The sequence below is a fragment of the Penicillium antarcticum genome (genome assembly GCF_028974205.1).
Source record: "Penicillium antarcticum strain IBT 31339 chromosome Unknown utg000005l_segment0_segment0, whole genome shotgun sequence".
Classification (NCBI taxonomy): Eukaryota; Fungi; Ascomycota; class Eurotiomycetes; order Eurotiales; family Aspergillaceae; genus Penicillium; species Penicillium antarcticum.
The window spans coordinates 2,988,411-3,008,791 of record NW_026695303.1 but is presented as its reverse complement, the minus strand read 5'-3'; the positions used below and the strand labels follow the sequence as shown (position 1 = coordinate 3,008,791).

The 20,381-nt window shown below is 48.7% G+C and overlaps 7 protein-coding genes across 7 annotated transcripts; 4 read left to right on the top strand and 3 right to left on the bottom strand.

The window, feature by feature from the left end:
• Positions 1-460: 460 nt before the first annotated feature.
• N7508_005787 (transcription initiation factor TFIID subunit TAF2) lies at positions 461-4,270 on the top strand (the record flags this gene model as incomplete). The annotated part of the gene is made up of 2 exons (XM_058463853.1): positions 461-2,764; positions 2,813-4,270. The coding sequence occupies 2 exons, from the start codon at positions 461-463 to the stop codon at positions 4,268-4,270; spliced, it is 3,762 nt and encodes a 1,253-aa protein (XP_058320331.1).
• A 442-nt stretch (positions 4,271-4,712) lies between these two features.
• Positions 4,713-5,213, bottom strand: N7508_005786 (putative small nuclear ribonucleoprotein SmG; the record flags this gene model as incomplete). The annotated part of the gene is made up of 3 exons (XM_058463852.1): positions 4,713-4,769; positions 4,827-4,901; positions 5,040-5,213. 3 exons carry the CDS (start codon positions 5,211-5,213, stop codon positions 4,713-4,715), a joined length of 306 nt encoding a protein of 101 aa, XP_058320330.1.
• Positions 5,214-5,387: 174 nt separating this feature from the next.
• N7508_005785 (uncharacterized protein) lies at positions 5,388-6,670 on the top strand (the record flags this gene model as incomplete). The annotated part of the gene is made up of 3 exons (XM_058463851.1): positions 5,388-5,466; positions 5,543-5,892; positions 5,942-6,670. The coding sequence occupies 3 exons, from the start codon at positions 5,388-5,390 to the stop codon at positions 6,668-6,670; spliced, it is 1,158 nt and encodes a 385-aa protein (XP_058320329.1).
• Positions 6,671-11,782: 5,112 nt separating this feature from the next.
• Positions 11,783-13,481, top strand: N7508_005784 (uncharacterized protein; the record flags this gene model as incomplete). Its single annotated transcript, XM_058463850.1, has 2 exons — positions 11,783-13,207; positions 13,272-13,481. The coding sequence occupies 2 exons, from the start codon at positions 11,783-11,785 to the stop codon at positions 13,479-13,481; spliced, it is 1,635 nt and encodes a 544-aa protein (XP_058320328.1).
• Positions 13,482-14,279: 798 nt separating this feature from the next.
• Positions 14,280-15,410, top strand: N7508_005783 (D-mandelate dehydrogenase-like dehydrogenase; the record flags this gene model as incomplete). Its single annotated transcript, XM_058463849.1, has 2 exons — positions 14,280-14,586; positions 14,671-15,410. 2 exons carry the CDS (start codon positions 14,280-14,282, stop codon positions 15,408-15,410), a joined length of 1,047 nt encoding a protein of 348 aa, XP_058320327.1.
• A 261-nt stretch (positions 15,411-15,671) lies between these two features.
• N7508_005782 (uncharacterized protein) lies at positions 15,672-16,812 on the bottom strand (the record flags this gene model as incomplete). The annotated part of the gene is made up of 2 exons (XM_058463848.1): positions 15,672-16,631; positions 16,687-16,812. The coding sequence occupies 2 exons, from the start codon at positions 16,810-16,812 to the stop codon at positions 15,672-15,674; spliced, it is 1,086 nt and encodes a 361-aa protein (XP_058320326.1).
• A 466-nt stretch (positions 16,813-17,278) lies between these two features.
• Positions 17,279-19,412, bottom strand: zfpA (uncharacterized protein; the record flags this gene model as incomplete). The annotated part of the gene is made up of 3 exons (XM_058463847.1): positions 17,279-18,732; positions 18,783-19,249; positions 19,300-19,412. The coding sequence occupies 3 exons, from the start codon at positions 19,410-19,412 to the stop codon at positions 17,279-17,281; spliced, it is 2,034 nt and encodes a 677-aa protein (XP_058320325.1).
• Positions 19,413-20,381: the final 969 nt, after the last annotated feature.

The following is a 20,381-nucleotide window of genomic DNA, read 5'->3' as shown; positions in this document are numbered from 1 at the left end:
CAAACGAGCAAGAAAGACAGGCAAATAGGAACTCAGATCATGCCCTGAACAACAGTCGATTTACGTGGAGAAAAGGAGGAGCGGAATGTCTCAACATGGATTTTCAGGTTCGGCATCACGTGCGCTCCCGCATTGGGACGCGCTCCCTGGGAAGCTCGACCGGACCACGCGAGGGTGTTCTACATTGTCGATTGTCGCCGTCCTTCCACCCAATTATTTAGACGTTATCCGGAGTTGGTCGCCCGCCTGCGGTTTCCCTTGTCAACAACTCTTTCGCGCAGTCATCCGTCCGCACCTTCACTTGAAGCTTCAACTCGCGCCTTGCAAGTATCTTCGCATCTCTTGTCCTCGGTTTCTCTGCGCCGTCCTCGATACAACCGCCTTTCGAGTCTGATTGGGGATGCCGGTGGATGGTCTTCGCTGCGCTCCCCGCGCGTCTCGTCACTAAGGACTCTTCATGATGCCTGGTGTTGTTGATACGCCCGTCGGGGCTGCAGCACCTGCTTGGGATCTAGGATTCAGTGTCGGGCATCAAAAGGTCGAGCTTGATATCGATCTGGCCAGCAAAAGCCTGAAGGGCAATACCGAAATCACCGTCCACCCACACAGGCAAGATCTGGGAACGATCTGGTTGAATTTTCGGCAAGGCGAGATCAAGCGACTCAGCGTCAACGGCAAACAGGCGACAGCGAAGTATTCCGATCCCTACGAATCTATCCAACTCTACGGGCCCCATTACCATGAACGCTTGGTCCCCAAACTCGACAGTCTACTCCAAACCCCCCCGAAGCCCACGGTAGCCATTACGATTCCTAAAAACGTTCGAATCGACGAGCTAGATCCATCTTCAGCTGAAGCCCAAGACCAGATTGCCCTTCAAACGACAACCGGTGATGTGGATGGGCCTGGAGGTTCAAGGGCGCAAGAAGCGGCCCTCCCACGATTCGCAGCTCTTACCGTGAACATCGAGTTCGTCATTGACAGCATTCGTGATGGTTTACAGTTCGTGGGTATTGAACATGGAGATCGCCGTTATCCACATGCATACACCACCAACTCGCTCGAGTCTGGTATCGGATGTCCCCTGTTCCCATGCATCGACGATACGTCCTCGAGATGCACGTGGGACTTTTCGATTACTTGCCCCAGCTCGCTCGGTGATGTGTTTGACCGCAAGTACAAAAGTGCGCCAGGTTCAACGACGCCCTCGCGCCCACGGCCGCAAACCCGCCAACTTTCTGCCGATGACGAGAGCCTAGATATGTCCGTGGTTTGCTCTGGCGACCTGACGGATGATATTGTCGATCCCAAGGACCCCAGTCGCAAAACAGTCTCATTTTCCTCGTACTCGCCTTTGGGGGCTCAACAAATCGGATTCGCCATTGGTCCATTCGAGTATGTTAACCTTGCCGACTTCCGCGAGAGTGACCAGGACGAACAGCTTGGACAAAACGCGATTCCTTTACACGCATTCTGTCTCCCAGGTCGAGCCGATGAAGTTCAGAATACGAGTTTCCCCATGGCCCAGGCTATCGATTTTTTTTCGTTGTCCTATGGATCCTACCCGTTTGCCAGCTACAAGATCTGTTTCGTGGATGACGTCCCTACGGACAGCCTTCCTACTGCTTGCATGTCAATTTGCAGCAGCCATCTCCTATTCCCACCAGAGATGATCGACCCCATGTATGAATCAACGCGAACTCTGGTGCATGGTCTGGCCTCTCAATGGTCGGGCATTAATATCATTCCAAATGAGCCAGCGGATACATGGGTCACAGTGGGTGTGGCATGGTATATTACAGACACATTTATGAAGCACCTTTGCGGAAATAACGAATACCGGTTCAGACTCAAACAAATGTCTGACCGAGTCTGCGAGTTGGACTTTGAACGTCCATCGATTTACGACATGGGCAATATCCTCAAGGTTGACCCCTCTGAATACCGCTTCGTTGCACTGAAGGCCCCTTTGGTCCTGTGGATCCTCGATCGTCGGTTGACAAAGGCTAGTGGAAAGCCCACGATGTCTCGCATTGTCACTCGACTGTTCCTAAACTCTCGCATGGGCGACATGCCCAACGGAGCTGTTACCTCATCTCTCTTCCAAAAGACTTGCGAGCGACTCGGTCACGCCAAGCTAGACGTTTTTTTCCAGCAATGGGTTTACGGTGCAGGATGCCCGCGGTTCACTGCGAGTCAGCGATTTAACAAGAAAAAGCTTGTTGTGGAGATGATGATCCGACAAATCCAGGCTGAGCAACAGCCTCCAAAAGATCTGGAAAAGGATACATTCCTCCGTGACGTTAAAGAAGAAGTTCGGCACGTCTATGCGGGTGCAGTACAACCGGTGTTTACGGGATCAATGACCCTTCGGATTCACGAAGCCGACGGCACACCATATGAACATATTGTTGAGATCAAGGAGGGAGTGACGAAGTTCGATATTCCGTACAACACCAAGTACAAGAGGCTTAAACGCAACAAGAAACAAAGAGAGCGAGCTGTGGCAAGTGGAGATGCCGAGGTCCAAGAAGAAGTTCTCCTCTACTGTCTGGGAGACGTACTCCAAACAGAGGAGGAAGCACAGTCTTGGCGCCTGGCTGACTGGACAAAAGAGGACGAAGAGCGAATGGGACAGGAGTCTTACGAGTGGATTCGTATGGACGCAGACTTTGAATGGATCTGCAAACTGTCTCTTGGCATGCCGGGTTACATGTATCTGTCCCAGCTACAACAGGATCGAGATGTTGTGGCGCAGCTTGAGGTAAGACTGTCAAATTTCCTTGCGCAAACGTCAGGCTAATAATCATAGTCCTTGCAATACATGGCCGCGCAACGAGAACATCCTCTCATTTCAACCATCTTCGTTCGAACTCTCATGGACAGTCGATACTTCCATGGTATTCGTGTCACGGCGGCTCGCGCATTGGTCAAACATGCCAAGGACGAAGTTGACTGGGTTGGTCTGTACCATCTTGAAACGGCATTCCAGGAGCTTTTCTGTCTTCCAGGCTCGCCCATGACGCGTTCGAATGATTTCTCTGACCGAGCAGCCTACATTTTACAGCAAGTCATTCCCGATGCGATTTCGAAAGTGCGCGACAACAGTGGAAAGACCCCTTTGCGGGTAAAGCGGTTCCTCTTTGACAAACTGAAGTTCAATGACAACTCCAATAATGAATACTCTGACAACTTCTACGTTGCCTCGCTCATGAAGTCTCTGTGTCATGCAATGCTGGGCAGGAGCGAGTCACGGAGTGATGAAGAGCTAGATCATTTCGACATGGAACGCGTTCTTGAGACTCAAGCTGAGGAGCAGCTCGAGAAAGATGCCATTGCCGAATTTGATCGTTATCGACGAATGGATGAATGGTCCAGCTCATTCCAAAACCTTTATTCACGAGCCGCATTACATTGCCAGGCACAATTGATGCAAGCAAAGATGATAAATGTGGATCTCATGCGTTTCCTCCCCTACACACGGGCAGGAACATATGACCTCCTGCGGATCCAGGCATTCCAGTGTCTGGTGGACCTAGATATTGGTCAAAGCCCTGAGCTTTTGCGTTGGCTCATGTTTACACTGTCGACCGATTCCTCGGCCTGGATTCGCCATCACGGCCTGGGTCTGCTAGGACAGGCCTTGGCACAAGTTGCATTTGGTCGTCCCCAACAACCAGAAGGCACGCAGGCGGACGGGTTGATCATCGAACAAGAGTCTACGACAGAAATCCGCCGGGATGACATCGCAAGACGGCAGACCATTCCAGGCGCTATCGAAGCTCTCAAGCGAGAGCTGTCTCTCGATGGATCTATGAAAGAGTACATGTGGGCCGCATGCAATTCTCCAACCATGAACCTACTAGAACTCTCCGAACTCACCGATCTTTGCCGCGTGCTCTACGACCCTGTCACGACTAAGCTTGTACGCCTGAAACTCCCTCGTTACTGGAAGGTCAAAAATCTGGGACATGGGAAACTGCACTTTACCAAATCCAGCACTATCCGCATGGGTCCATCAAAGGGTTCTTCCAAGCGGAAACGCGAAGAAGGCATGCCTCCGCCATCTACTCGCATTACCTTCAAAACGTCCAAAACTGGCGCAACCTCCGGCACCCCGTCTGCCACCCCGCTCCCAAAACTTCACATCCCCAATCCCTCTGCCACACCCAGCGCGACCCCCAAAACCCCGGCCCCATCTACGCCCTCAACCCCAGCCAGCGGAGGTCCGCTGAAGCTCAAACTCAAGTTCGCTTCAAGACCAGCATGAGAAAACCAAATCTGTAATTTCGACGTGTCCCTGTATTCTACCAATATTCTTATTATCCATTTATGTCTACCATTGAATCAAGCGGGAGGATGAACAGCAGCATGGCTACAGGCGTGCAGTCGATTCAACAGTGCTTTCAAACTCAATATCACATGAGTTCTGCCTATCTCTGCATCCTCATCCAACAGTAGTGCAAGCAATCGGTTAAAAAGTAATTGAGATAGCCTTTGCAAAGTAGTCTAAAAGTACGCCCTGGCCAATGAGCAGAAAAGAAATAGAACAGAAAAAAAAAAGAGGTTTTGATTGTTCCCATCAGAGAAACCGACCCAGAAACTCCCAATAGCATTATGATCTTTTCCCGGCACTCGGTTGGTGGAGTTGTGCCTATGTGCGTGCCCCTTCCATCAAAAAAGAAACGTCGTACATCGTGTAGTTATGTCACTCATTTGTCAATGCGCTCGAGAGCCTCGAGCATCACTACTGAGTTACCGCGAATCACCTGTGTCGTCGTTAAGTTTGGATTCTTGGACCTCGATAAGGAGTGGAGTTGACGTACGATCATGCCAATGGCAACCTTCTCTCCGCCCTCCTTCTCTTCATATGCCTCGTCCAGGACGATGTTCATGAACACCTGCGCGAAAGTATCGTTAGCTCATTTGTCCGTTGTTGGCATGCGGTCTTCGAAAGTCCCAGGGGTGGGTTCGTTTCTTCGCGCGTTGAACGGACTGCCGTGATATGGAAGCATCTGGGGATAGGGTATTTGACGTACATCGTAGCCACGGAGAATACCAATGACCTTGCGGTTGCCGTTAAGTTGGCAGAAGACCCGCTTCTCCATGTACTGCAGAAAAAGCGCGTTGTCAGTAGGGGTCTCGGGACAAAAGGCACACGGTGACTTGAGGGCAGCACTCACCTTCTTCAATTCTGGCTGAGCTTGAGGCATCTTGGGCAATGTGGTTGGGTATTTGGGTGTTTGACAGGATTCGAGAGATCGCGGAGTTGGAGTTTGGTGGAAGCTGGGTCGGAGAATGGTTGTTCCTGATATGCGATAAGAGCTTCACCAAATTGCCTCCGCATTCACTTCCTCATCTCTTCACTTTCTTTGGCACTTTTCACTATGAGTTCCAGGTTTGCCAATCGCAGGAAGCCCCGGAAGATCGGGGGCAGTGACGATGAGGACGAGGGTGCTGCACCAGGTGAGTGGGCTGTTTCTTAACTTTTTCATTCCAAAGGATCTGATTTGCAGGCAGGGCTAATGGTGTTGTTCTACAGAGCCAGTAGTGAAGAGACCGGCAAGCTCGAAACCGAAACCGAAATCCAAGTTGCGCATGTCATTTGGTCCAAGTGAGACATCAATGAACGATGGCGACGACCAAGAAAGCGAGGTTGTTATACCTAAACGACATGGTCTGGGACGCAAAGCTGTTGAACGGAGTGCTGGCCAGCATATACTTTCCCATAATATCTCTTCTCGTATCAACCAGGATCAAGATCGACCAACTTACAACAATGACTACTTGAAGGAATTGCGGGACTCGACACCCTCGACACCGAAGACAAGCACCGACGAAGAATCAACCAAGGCCGTTGATGTGGCAGCGAAATTTGGCGACGTCATGACCGTCTCAGGGCAATCACATATCCCCAGTGAAGCCGAAATTCGAGAAAAAGAAAGCCCGACGAGCGCGTCTGGCTATGGAACACGGTGCTGGTGCCGAGGAAGACTTCATCTCATTAGAGGACGATGACGCTGCACATGTCGATGATTGGGATGCAGTAGCAAGAGGAGAGAAACCAGCACCAGACACAAGACTTATCCGAGACGACGAGGACTTTGCGGAAGGATTCGAGGAATACGTGGAAGACGGCAAAATCTCGCTTGGGCGTAAAGCAGAACGCGAAAAGAAACAAAAGGACCGCGAGGCTATGCGAGAACTTATAAATGATGCTGAGGGGATTTCTGACGAAGATGATTCCGATCTTGAAGAGAAGGCTGCCTATGAAGCAGCACAGACCAAAGCTGCTATGGGACATGGCAAATCTGACATTGATCGACCCAAGACTCCTCCTAAAATGACATCACTGCCTCGACTGGCTACCAGTTTCGAAAGACTACGCTTGTCTCTCGCATCCATGCAGAATGCGAAAACACAGATGATTGCCCGTATGGAAGAACTGCGGAAGGAGAAGGCCGACATCGCGGATCGTGAAGTTGAAATTCAAGTTATGATCAAAGAGGCTGGTGACAACTATGAGCGGCTCAAGAAGGAAGCCGGTGTTGACCCGACTGTCGAGGATGAAGCTTCGAAGGGGGCTCTAGAGAATTCCAGAGGATTGGAAAGCATTGGTGCGCCTGTACCAATGTCGGATTCATCAGGTTCGAGCTTTGAGGAGTCTTAATCTTTCTTCTCCTCTGCGCACCCTGCATTTTGTATCTAAGGATACGTTCCTTACTGGGCTTCCTCCGTATGCGGACTCAACGTTGTTTCTTTTGATACCCCATGGAATATTTATGCAATCCATTTACATTTTCATACTACTTAAAAGTTATTAGCTCTTTGATTTTTTCTCATGACATCGAATTTCCATCCTGATGGCATAATGTTGTGTAGGCTCCCACCCTCACAAATATATATTGGCAATCTGTTGAAATTGGATGTCTACTGAATTGGGACGCATCAATATCAAGGCCAACGAGATTGTTTAAGTCTGATCTTTCTCTTCATAAGAGGGAGACCCTATATAAATGAGAACTCTTCTCCTGATCCATACTCTACTTGGTAGGTCTAATGCTGATCACCAGATTCATGCCTTATATGTCAGGCATCTAGCCTGGATGCGCCATGAATCTCAACACAATCACTTAATAATTCTTCCCATAGAGCTCCTATACGCCATACATCAATTGTGGGCTTGATTTCACTCCAAAAATGCTTTCTTTTCTATCACTACGATGTGTATCTATCTTCCTAGGTAGATACGTGGTTGGTTGTTTCATGTGTTATGTACGAACTTCTACAAATTATGCTAAATATGACTATGGGGAACTAGTATGAAACTACGAGGGGGAGTAGATCATAAATTAAGCAGTTTTCAATTTGAATTGACTAGCTAAGGAGATATAAGAGAAATGAAGCACTATCATCACTCGAACTCGATTGACTACGCGGTGACCATGAGGGTGAACCCGCGGGGGGGGGGGGGGGGGGTGATCCCTTTGCTTGTGTTCCATATTTCTAGAGTCGTCGTCAGTAGCGATTTGCTTAGAGGATGAGATACAACTAGATAGCTTAATTGTACTTGGTAACACTTTTTGAATGCAATAATTGCGTTATGCTGTCTCATTATTAGAGGCGAAAGGGGCCTTTATATAGTTTTCCATTGTCTATATTTATCGACCCTGGGATGACACCATAATCTAAGGCGAAAAGGAGCTCTTTTATCCTTTTCCTCTAATTCCTTTCTAACATTTGTTTGTCTTTTTGGGTGGAGAGCTATATTGTGTCTGGCAAACCATATTGTACATCACGGGCCGAGGCCAATTTGTCTCGATATGACATCACCAACTATCATCAGAGAGAAGTCTATGCTTAGATTTTTCTTGCATTGAAATACTCACTCGATGCCTGCATAGGAGTTCATTGTCCATCCTTTGCCTTGGTGACCTCGGTGATTTTGTCAACAAAACGGCGCAGCGGGAAAGGTGTAAAAGATGCCCGATTAACCATTTCTCTTTCTACTAGGAGTAGCAATCCGTGAAGTGGTGCCCAACACCCTTTCAACGGTCGGTTTAATCCGGTACAATTCCTGTCGTAGAAGTTAGGAACTCGCTTCAAAGTCTTCACGGAGAACCAGAACTTTGGAACTTGATTTGATGGTTCAAAGATCAGTCAATATATTTTTTTATCGGCAATTGTATATCTGTATTCGTTGTTGGGAACGTGGGAGCACTGCGCGCATACTCAACCCGTCGTATCGATCTCATTGCGCATCTTGCCAACTTGTAGACACTGGTCCATTTTCCTCGCCTTGGTTCTGCTGTATACACTGGCCATTTTTCAAAATGAATACCTCTAAATCTCATCATCTGTGCGTCTTCTCCATCCTTGACAGCTATCTTATTTCATTGGCTAGAAGAACTCTCCATTGACCGACTTTTTGCCTGAATACATCCGCAGAGAGACGCAGCTGGCCGACGGACGCGGGAACGCGACTGGGAATTCAAACGTCTACACTCTGCCCCGGGGATGTCCGCTATCGCCTCTTCCACTCAGTGTTACAGACGATTGAGCTATAATTTGCCCCCGGTGGAGATCTAGAAGTTAGCCAGTGTGGTTTTATTGCACATTAAAATTTTTGAGAATATTTGATTATCTCAAAGTCTCAGCGGGATTTTAGGAAAATATGTCCAGTACGGTTCGAGGATGTGACATTAGGACTTGGTTTCCTCTGGAAATACTCCGCGATATCTGGGGAGGGTCAATTCTTTGTTTCCCTAATTCTCCAGTCTACGGCGAGCTAGGGTGAGGAATCCCATGTTAGCGTGACATATCCCTAGCGGAGATCGCCACCTCGATGTCCCGGCACTTAAGATTACCTCGCTCAAAAATGCCTCTTATTTGCGGAAACAAGTGAATGTTGCTCAAGTATCTGAAACCTAAACTAACATTCTCATCAATATAACCACGTCATTCAAATTTCTCAGCACAGTAAACGCTCTGCCAGCAACACTGTTGTGGGATGCCAGACATGCAGCAAGCCAAGACTTGAAATGCAGTAGGCTGGATGTTACTCCACATTTGATCTGGCTTCTATGTCTCATTCAACAGCCTAGAGTTCTAGTTTGCGAGAGAATACATGCCTCTGTTAGGGAGGATTCGAGTACGTGTTGAATAGTAAACAACATTGCCTAGGTAGGCTGTTTCAACCTCAAAATTGTGGGCCATGTATCCTTAGAAGTAGAAGAGAAACGAATTTTCTATTTCTCTTGGCACTTTAGACTAGTGCAAGAGGCCAGAGATGATCATTCACTAAAGCCGACACCAAAGCAACTATGCACAGCGCTGGGATCCCGGGACTTGTTGAGCCCTAACTCGGCCGATCGATAACCAACAGATAACCAACAGCCCCAAAAAGGGCCCCTTTCAAACTACAGTAGACAGCACTAACATCCTTTTGCTTTTTCTGCACATCGTCATTCCCCCATTTTTTTTCTTCCACTGATCCTCCTAGTGCCCCTGTTTGCATCAACGCAAACCAGCTCAACCATCCTGTCAGCTGCCATCCCGATCTTCCCCGGATTTGTTTCGGATCTCATTTAAGTCTCAGGGTTGTTGAAGAATCACCGACTAATTCACCTGTATGATAAAAGTATATCCCTGCAAATATGATTTGCAGATCCGGGAATTAACCTGGCTGTCGATCGAATACAACCTCGTCCCGAGAAACGCAACTCAGCTTTAGGGTAAATAGCACTACTTGAAAGGAAAGTTTTTCATTTTTATGGCACCTGTAATTTGACCGAATCAGGAATTCCCTGCCTAGGGGACCCTTCGGAGGCTTAGTGACGCTTCACTGCATGCTCCGTTTCGATTTTGCTGGTTTCAACGCCACCCAAACCATCCCAGACGCAGTTAAGAAGCTTCTTTTGAATGGGTCCAACTCTAGGGCGTTGTAAATCCGGGGAAAGCGAGCCGGAGCTATCCTTCAACGGTCCCGTTATTTTTGTTTTTATTTGACCCGGCAGTTGAGGGTGTTCTTTACCGATCACCCGTCTATAGTTCGTAAACCCTGCTCCCTGCAGTGGAAAATGTACTCTATAGGAATTAATTTGACGCTTGGCAATCTCTGGCGCTTATTCCTATGGAATCTTCGATGGACCACTTGTGTTAGCCACTGGTGTTAGGACTAAGAGTCTCAGTGTTGGAGGCTAGAACATCAGAAATTGATAGGTAACGTATGTCGGCAAAACTTCCTCCACCACATCCAAAACCAGTAATTTGATCCACCACAACCTTGTTCACATTGCTTTTTTCCAATCACGTTGGATCAGCCCCCTGGCCTGATTGATCTGGATGCCACTAAGCCTCCCCCAGACGGTCCATGTCAGTACCCGACCAAGATGGAACATTCAGAAACGGCCCGAGCCACCGACAAGGCATGAAGCTCTAGACAGTTTGCTGAACAGGTAAGAATGCAGACGGCTGCATAGCCTAGCCTGGTTGCACACGGTGGGACCGTCGATTGGTGCGGAATCATCTTCTTGGGCCTTTGCCAACGGGGATGCAGTTCTCAGGCTAATTGAACAAACTCTGACTATCTGACCACTAGGAGCTATGGAAAAAGAAACCGGGACGGAGTTAGATGACCTTAGGTCTAACGGCCGGAAGGGAAGATCTTCCTCACGGTGCCGCCGAGAATACAACCCATCCACCGTGCTCGCTCAGGTTTCAATTTTCTCCTAAACATACATCTACTGCCACAGAATCGAGGCTAAAGCAAGACAATAGAGAAGATATCTGAAACACTCGGGAAGTGGATTATTATTGTATGACTGGGATCTAGCGAAATTCGTGACCTGGCTAGGGTTTGGTGGTCCTGGAGTGCCAACCCATGTCTATACTGATATTCTTTCTCTGTTAACGCTACTCCCTTTAGATGCCAAGGCGAGGATTTCCCTGACCTTTGCGTAATGGCACGGGCCTCGAATGAGATTAACCGGGCCGAGAGGTTGAAATAAACTGGCGGGATCATAGACATGGTTCATGTATCTACTACCTGGTCATTTAGCTTGTCCATTAAAAATCGCAGATATATCATAAATCTTGCTGTGCCTTTTTGTATACTGATATAATTTGAGTCCACTCCATCACTTCTCATCTCTTTTATCAACATTGTCTCTCAAACAATCTCCCTCGATGCCATCCTGGAACCGGCCGAACAACCAGCTATCTAGAACTTGCCACTGATTCACCCCCAGAAGCCGCATTTCAAGCAGATCTGAGACTGCATTGCATCTAACGGCTCGACCTAAAGTCCAGTTCCTACCAAGGTCAAGTTGTCAAAACCCAGCTTTACATTTCCCAAGTACCGTGTGGCCGCCAATTCCACAATTAGGATATATCTATATCTCTATCCTGCCACCTACCTGCAAATATCTGATTCTCTTCTATATCTACAATCTTGAGTGTCTAAATTTGCATACGGTGGGTGGAAACTTACTTCTCATGATTTATCTTGGTGAAACATCTCCATATGAAATAGGATACTAACCTCTCCCAACGGTCAGCCCTGCAGGTCTCCTCAAAGTCTCCACAACCTACCCGGTGTATACTGGTTGGTCTATAAAGAGCTCCTGCTGCGTAGCGGTAGTCCACACCCAGTGACGACCCGCGTACAACACTTCCAAACAGTTACGGTGAAGAGTGCGGATAGGATCACGTCCACAACCGTGACTTTATTCTTATTTTCATTTAATTTATTTGCCCGGTTGCTCCGCCCAAGGCCATTACAATGGTTGGTATGCTGGCTATTGCCGGGGTCCCGAAGCCATGGGTATCTTCTCCAGAATATTGCTCTGGGCTCCCCAGTATTATCTCAGATTCGTCTCCCTCTTTATCTGGCAGCCCAAAGTATTTGGATGAGCATTCCCTCAGTCTCTCAAGTGACTGGCATTCAAATACTTGCTCTTCTGAACCAAGTCCACATCCTAATTTCCGTTTCCTTCATCACTTGCCCACAAACCAAACACAATACCTTCCAGAAGCCATGCTTAGCCCACGGAGTTTGGCTGCTCATGCTGTCCCTTATCAAAATAGCATCTACCCCATGCTACACAGAGTGGGAGATCAATATGGAACTGAGTATGCGCAGAATGTCTCTCCTTGCATGGCAAGACCCGATATCAGGAGGAGTATCCCAAATAACAACAATGGTTATTGCGAATCCTACAGCGGGACTTTGGAAAACTACGATGAAACTTTCAACCGTCACAGAGTGGGCTCCCACGCTGGGCTAGTCCACCCAATTCCAAGAAACTCACACATGGCGGCCAACAATCTTTCATTCCTATCAGCCACCGAAGACACTCCATCTATTGCTTCGTTCGATGTCCCAAATGAGCAAAAAGGCTGTGCTATCCCCAACCAGCAGTCTGCTTATGTCCCAAGCATGACTGGCTACAATACGAACCAGAGTGATTTCAATTTCCATACACACAAGGCACACATGGATCTTCACACCTCTCCATACACCAAATTCACTAGCTCTGAGAATGGCCCTGCATGTAGCTCGTGGAGTATGAATACTGAGCCTGATATGTGGTATCATTCTCGCGTCACTAGTGATGCAGCTGATGATATGACTTGGCTGACCGCCAGCACTTATGAAGGGCCTTGGTCCGTCAATCATCCATACAGACACGCAAAACAGACCTCAATTTCCGTTGTCACTACCCATGGCTTGCCAATGCCGCCTTTTGACCATATTGTCATGTCTGGGACCACTTCTTCATTCACCCAAGAGTCTTTCGCTTCGGTCCCAAGGCCAACAGTAATCCAAGTGCCCCAGAACCAGCAACCCTTCCCAGACAATGGATACGCATCGAGCTCTGGGGCTGTTTACTCCGACACAGAGGCTGGATCGTTCGACCAGCTGCCACTGAACGGACCCAGTCCCTCATATGTTCACCCCACAACGGAGGAGTCAGCGTCTCCTCAACCAGCCAGCGACGACCGAGCCACCATTGAAGCAAGCCTTCACTACAGCGATGCCCGTAATGCATTTTTGATTGACTGCAAGCGGCACGGTCTCTCCTACAAAGATATCAAGAGAATTGGCGGATTCAAAGAGGCAGAGTCTACACTACGTGGCCGATTCCGCACTTTGACCAAAGCCAAAGATCAGCGCGTGAGGAAGCCTAAGTGGCAAACCAAGGATGTACGTGAACTGACTTGCGCCTGCACACATTGACCCTTGAACTAATCATTTGTGTGTCTTACAGATCAAACTCCTCCGCGAAGCTGTATTTGTCTGCTCCGAATCCCCTGAGGCATACACTTCCATCGTACAGCTCAGTATTAACATGCACCAGCCGCCTAAGGTATCCTGGAAGAAGGTTGCAGAGTATATTTGGAGTCACGGTGGATCATACTATTTCGGAAACGCTACATGCAAGAAAAAGTGGTGCGAGATCCATGATATCAAGCTTTGACTTGGAGGCTGTCTGTAATTTCTGGGAGGAATGCGATTTGTTCAAATGTGTTGTTTCTCTCAGCTGGTCTGATTCTTTGTATCGAAGCGTTGGGTGCTCTTGAACTTTTAGACTGCGTTCCATTCAAGCACAACAATAATTATGTCCAATCAACAATCAAGACCATATTGTATAGCTCTTACAAGTCTTCATTGGACCTAGTGCTGGGAGTCTCCTCAGGTAGGGAAACATGATATGTCATTTTCTCGGCATGTTGAACTAGTTTGGCATCTCTTTTTTGGCCTCTTGTTTGCCCAATTTCGAGTGCTTCGGCCGACCTAATGAGGTAATATAAAAGCGAGGATGTAAAAGACTTGTGGCCCCTATTGTATGTCAAATTTGTAGTAGCAGACTCCAGAACAAGGAGATACATACTTCGCCCCTAGAACAAACGATCAGGCAATAATCCCCACACCCCAGAAATATACACTATCATCATTCCATTGGGGGTTCCGATGATCACCCCACATACACCGTCTATCTCGGATTTCATTAGCCGTACCTCACAATACCCGGCACCAAGCAACTCAATAGCCGACCAAAAAAAAAAGACAATAGCAATTGCCGGCGACAACTGCAATTCGGAGGAAGCAGAAAGCAAGAGAAATAGAAGTATTTAAGTAGTTCCGGTGTCTGTAAGAATATAATACAAAATCAGTTCAATTGAAGCTCAACCAAACTTCCTCCATTACACCCATTCTCCCACCCATATCTATTCCATTCATATTCATCCAAACCCAAAGAACACATACAACCAAAATGCCCAAGCCAATCGTCCTCCACCTAGGCGACGACATCCGCTGGAACCACGAGCTTTACGCCAAATTCCAAGATGCATTCGACATCCGCCGTTCATACAGTATGAACCGGGAGGATTTCAAGCGTGCCCTGAAAGAGCGCACCTTCGGTGATTTCTTTGCTATCTACCGCCCGTTCTGGAATACTGGTGGTGAGATGGGCAACTGGGATGAAGAACTTGTTTCGCTGTTGCCGGCTACTTGTCGTGTTTATGCTAGTGCTGGTGCTGGGTTTGATTGGGTTGATACGGCTGCTTTAGCTAGGAGGGGTAGGTATACCCCCTTAATACGCAAGGTTATGGGGGGTGAACTTGAGAAAGAGGTCGATGCTGATGCGTATGTCGTCTAAATAGGTGTCACCTACTGCAACGCCGCAGCTGCATGCACAGAGTCTGTGGCTGACGCCGCTATCTGGTTGATCATCTCTACATTCCGTCTCTTTAGTTGGTCTCATGTAGCTGCGCGCTCTGTAGACGCTGATCAATTCGTCGACGCAAACCGAAACTTGGCTATGGTCTCTCACAACCCGAACGGACATACACTCGGTATCATCGGATTCGGACAGATCGGTCGACGAACAGCTGAGAAGGCGTACCTTGCGATGAAGATGAAGATCCACTACCACGATATCGTGAGAATGCCGTCCGAGCTTGAATCCGTGTCAAAAGCTACATACCACAAGGAGATGGATACATTGCTGGCAGTTTCGGATTGTGTGATGGTTGCGACACCGTTTAGTGGAGAGACACTGCTTAATAAGAGTCTCTTGGCAAAGATGAAGGATGGAGCCAGGTTAATTAACATTGCTCGAGGAAAATTGCTTGATGAAAGCGCGCTTGTGGAGGCGTTGGAGAGTGGGAAGTTGGCTGCGGCTGGTTTGGATGTGCATTTCGATGAGCCGAGGGTGTGTCCTAAGCTTGCTTCTATGCGCAATGTCGAGATGATGGCTCATAATGCTGGTGCTTCGGTTGATTCGCATATCGGGTTTGAGAGGTTGGGTATGGAGAATATTCTTTCTTTTGAGAAGACCGGGAAGGCGGTTACGCCTGTTAATGCGCAGTTGGTCGCCAAGGCGAATGGGTCGAAGCTTTAGAATTGAGTTGAATATCATCATTTTTTCTTCATTTGTTATTTTTTGTTTGCTGGTATATGCACACATGCTATCTTGATATCTGATGTCTCATAGTAGGTTTTGATTCGAGTTTGGTGAATAGTCTTCGAGTCGTAGATGACAAAGCGAAGCTCCATTTGATGCTGATATGCAAGGTGAAAATAAAGGAAAAGACCAAAAAGTACAAGTCAGCAACTCAACTCAGCAACAGTCATACATAAACACCTATTCCACCTTCACCCTTCACAGAGAAGGGCCTCGCGAATCTGTCCGTGGGAATCCAACCGTAGCAAGAACCTGCGTAAGCAACTCTGGATTCTCTCTAAGTACATCCCACTCACTCTCAGCCTTTACCATAAGCGTTGCTGCAAGGATAGTCCCGTTTAACGAGAGAACCCCGGGATCGACTATGTCAGCTGCTGCCGCAGTGTCAATCGGCACAACCGCCGTCTCCTGCCGACGCGGACAAATCATCATCTTCGAACGTGTCATGGCGAGATTGTAGCTGATATGCGATGCACCGTGTGTAGGAACTGGCCCGGTATCCTGGTGTGGGCTACAGCCGCGTGTTGCTGCAACGGCGGCCTTGTACAGAGTGGTGTATATCGAATAGAGAGCTTCGGGTGAAGGGTTTTGCGGGAGCGGAAGAGCAAAGTGAGCGAATGGGAGGGCATGGAGGTGTTGGAATTTGGGCGTTGAAGAAGGTGAAGAGGGGGGGGATGTGGGTTGGGATGTGAGCAGGTCGATCAGCGGGTGCCAGGTCTCTGACCCGGGTTGGCGCATTGCTTCCACGGGGAGGAATTGGAGGTGGCGGTGCGGTTGGCTTGCACCGCTGTCGTCGCCGGAGTTGAAAAATGCGAAGAGGCTTTGGCTTTGGCTCTGGCCCTGGTTCTTCGAGCCATTCGTTTGGTCCGATTCAGACGTGTTCCACGCCTTTAAGACTTCATATGTAGCCTCTAGATCAGCTTTCTCTAGCAGATCGGTCTGCGCTTGCCAGTCTCTTGTCACGAGGAGGAAGTGGTTCGGGATAACAGGGAACTTGTTGAGAATCAGGTTGTAGGCGGGGTTCTCGGGCGGGAATTGCGCGACCAGGAGCTCTGGGGTAGGGTTCTGGAAGGGATCGGGCTTGGGAGTCTTGGGTCCATTGTCGGATTTGATATTGGAGGGTTTCTTCGCGAGAGCTGGGCAGTAACGAAGTTGATACTGTAGTCGGGTGGTGTTAGCTACGTCTTTGACCTGTCCCGGAGACGTCACTCACCGATATCCCTGAGGCGTTAATTATCGACAAGTGAGTTGAAGAGAACACCAAATGACTGGCATCTCGGGCAGCTGTAAAGCGCTTTGCGACTAATGTCGGTAGACTTTCTGGTAGAGCTAATTGCATGACGGAGCTGGGGATTTGACGATGGGAGGAACATGGGGAGGTGGGGATTGGGGGTCGGCAACTGGGTATGTCCGCCAGCTTTACTATACAGTTGCAATTGGCAATTGACAACTACCAGATAATTGAATAGACTAAAGTATGGAGTACATCGTAGAATATGATTTCTCATTAGAAGACAGTCATTTTGAGTCCCCGATTAACACCATCGCCAAGATCCTGGCCAGCAGAATTCGGCTCACAGTATAGCCAGCATGCAGCCAGGCGAATAACATAAGAAACAAAGAGAAAATCATCCCATATCAATCCCAAGGTATCATCCATAATCCGTATTCAGACAAATCGCTCGCCAAGAAGCCGCTGCTGTTCGGAAACATGACACATCAAAGAAAATACACACAGCCAAGCCAGAAGGTTGAGAAGAGAGAAGAGGTAAGGAGAAGGGAATGAAAGAGAATAGGAGAATCGTTCAAGCCATTAATTCATTGATGGAAACCTCGTCATCATGCATCTGGCACATTTCCGGCAAAGGCATTGCCGGCTGGCCCATAATATAGGACGATGGGCCACCGATCCAAGGACCGCGTTCCTCGTCAGTAGCACCTAGAACACCCTCAGCACGGTTGAGAGTCTCGATATCCAGATCGGTGACATAGGCATCGCGGTCATCCTCAGGGCGACGAGGAAGTCGGACACGAACCTCAAATTCATTGTTGAGCATCATCTCGTCCTTCCACAGCCGGCGCGGGCCATCGAAGACGCAGAGAACACGCTTCTTGGTCTTGATGCTGCTGCTGGGGCAACCCCAGGACTGAGGGTAGTTGCCACGGTTGTTGCGACGGCGGGTTGCGACTGCGCGAGGGGGCTTTGTTTTGGAAATAGCATTGCCTGATCCAATAATGGGACGCGAGGAGGGAATGTTGTTCCCCTTGGTAGATTTTAGTCCGCTGCGACCGGCAGCCCAGTTGGAGAGGTCATGAGAATCGTCATCGTTCAGCTCATCGTAATCATTGAATGTATCGACGGGGGAGGACACGTCGAGTTGGTGCTTTTCCATGGTCTTCTTGACCTCCTCGTCGCCGGCAACTTCAGCAAGGCGCTGCTGATTGATGGCCTCAGAGCGCTCTTCTTGCTGCACCACGCTGAGGACACAGTCGTCGAGATGTTCGTAGAAGTCCTGGGCATTGCTGAAAGTCGCGGAACAGGTTGAGCACTTGCCGGTGGCATCGCTGCTATAGTTTGTGCCCTTCTTTGATGATGCGCCAGGGCTGCGCTTGCGGCAGTTGGGTGGTGTTTGTTCCACACCGTGGACGGAAGTTAAATGACGCTTGAAGACATCAGCGCGGTTGAAGCTCTTTTCGGCAGGGGATCCAGGTCCCGGGCAGAAACCGCAGACCATTGTTCCCTTGTAGTGGGTCAAGGTGTGGCGGTTCTTATCGTATTTGCGAGCGAATCCCTTGGTGTGGTACTCACAGGTCAGAATCGGGCACTTCTCTGGCCGTTCTGACTGGTGAGTTAACATGTGGGCTTTTAAATCTTTGAAGACGCGTCCACACTCGGGGTGTGGGCAACGCCCTTTCTCACTGGACTCATCATCGGGCTCGATGCTGCTCATCGCCGGGCTGTGCTGCGAGCGTCGCGATCGGATGGAGGAGATAGAAGACCGTCTATCATATAATGAGACTGGCCGCGAGTGGGCCTGTGAGTGTGGTACCATCAAAGGCGATGGTCCGGCATGCTGCACCGGGTGTGAGCGCGGTGAGGGTTGGCGCTCTGCGATATCATTATATGGAAGGGGAGAAGTTGCGGGAGAAGGCACAAGGTAGTTGTGTGGCAAGTTAGAGTAGGAGTTGGAGTTTTCGGGATATGAAATAATGGGAGTAAGACCATGGTTTTGTTGCGCTGGCTGAATCAAAGAAGGGTCTGTATCGGTCAGCATCTGCGACTGCTCCAGCAAATTGGCGACAACATACCGACATAACTGTCCGGGAACTTTTCTTGGTAGAGCGTGTCCATGTCCATGGTGTTTCCCATATACTCTTGCGGGAACAAGTCATTCATGACTACACCTGGTAAGCCCAGCCCGTTGTTCGTGTTGACCCAGTTTTCCTGGAAAGCATGCGCGGTCCCTGAATATGGAGATCCCATAGCCGAGGAGGATGCGCTCGCAATGGATGGCCCAGAGGCAGCAGAGCCGGTGGGAACCTGAGGCTCTGTAGAGTATGCGGAAGGAGGTGTTGTAGGCATAGAGAAATTGGGGTTCTTGAGCTCGGACTCGAACATGTGGGTATCGAAGTACGAATGGGGAAGACGGGAGAGGTCGGTTTGTCCGTAGACATCCACCGGGTAAAACATGTCGACGGGATCCATGAAATATTGCTTAGATCTTTGGAAAGCCATGGGAAATAGAACGAAATCAGAGGTCGTCATGCCCTCAATGCTGGAGCAGGTTAGTAAATGCTGTCGCTGTCGCTGTCGCTGTCGTTGTACATACCAAGGTTCTTGGGCGAGATCGCGGCCCGCTCGGCTAACCAGAGACGCCAACCACGGAAAGGCAACGTGCGAGATGTAAGGAGGTTGAAGAGGAATTCTAAAGGTTGCATTCAAGTTGTAAGGAGGATAAGCTGGTTTAGAATATGAATTACGGGGGGGGCGAAGGGATATTATAGAAACAGACCCGCCCTACAGATATAGTCTGCAGTGTCTAGAATCCAAAATAAAATAAATGTAATTAGAATATAAAATAAGAATTAAATAAGAATTAAATGAGAATTAAGAATGAAGAATTAAGAATAAAAATAAAAATAAAAATCATTAAGGGATAAAAATAAAATACCGTATTGTTGGCACGAACAGGGACAAGGGTTAGCCGCCTATGCAGACTAGGGTGGACCTCTTTTAATAGTCTCGGGCTATTATTACACATGGGGTCGAATTAACAACATTTATCCAGAATTCTACAATCTGATGCATCATGAAATACTCTGTAGCTATCTCTACTCTATTCTTTGTTAGGTGGAGAAGTGACAGTAATAGCCCCAGATGTCTTTTTCGTCATCGGCATGTCCGCATGGCAGGGCTTGGCATCCGTTTAGGTTTGTCACCTACCCAATTGGGAGTATGTAAAGGATATCATCTTCTACACTCCGTAGACGAGGAAATGTATCTGACCGTACCGAAGAAAAATCTGATCTCATCCCAGTAGTTCGGATCCGACTCAGCATTTGGTGTATGACGGAAAGGACGAAATTGAGTGGGTCAAACGCCTATCATCTAAACCTAGGAGGGAAGTCCAAGATCTGGCCGACGATGCTACTGAAGACTGTACAAATCCAATCGTTCAGTCGATCCTCCGGGGACCATCTACCCTCCCCACACAGCCATTTCGGCACGGCCACTGCCCGCACGGGCATGGGATTGGTCTAAGTGGTCCCCCAATCGTACGTGAAATGAGCGAGTCCCCGAGGAGTCCCCAATCAGGGCTTGGAAAGGCCTTCCGATCAAGGGGGTTCCTTAGGGCGTGGGTTCGCGAGTTTTAGTTTCTTTGGAGACGCTATACCCTCTTTGCGTTG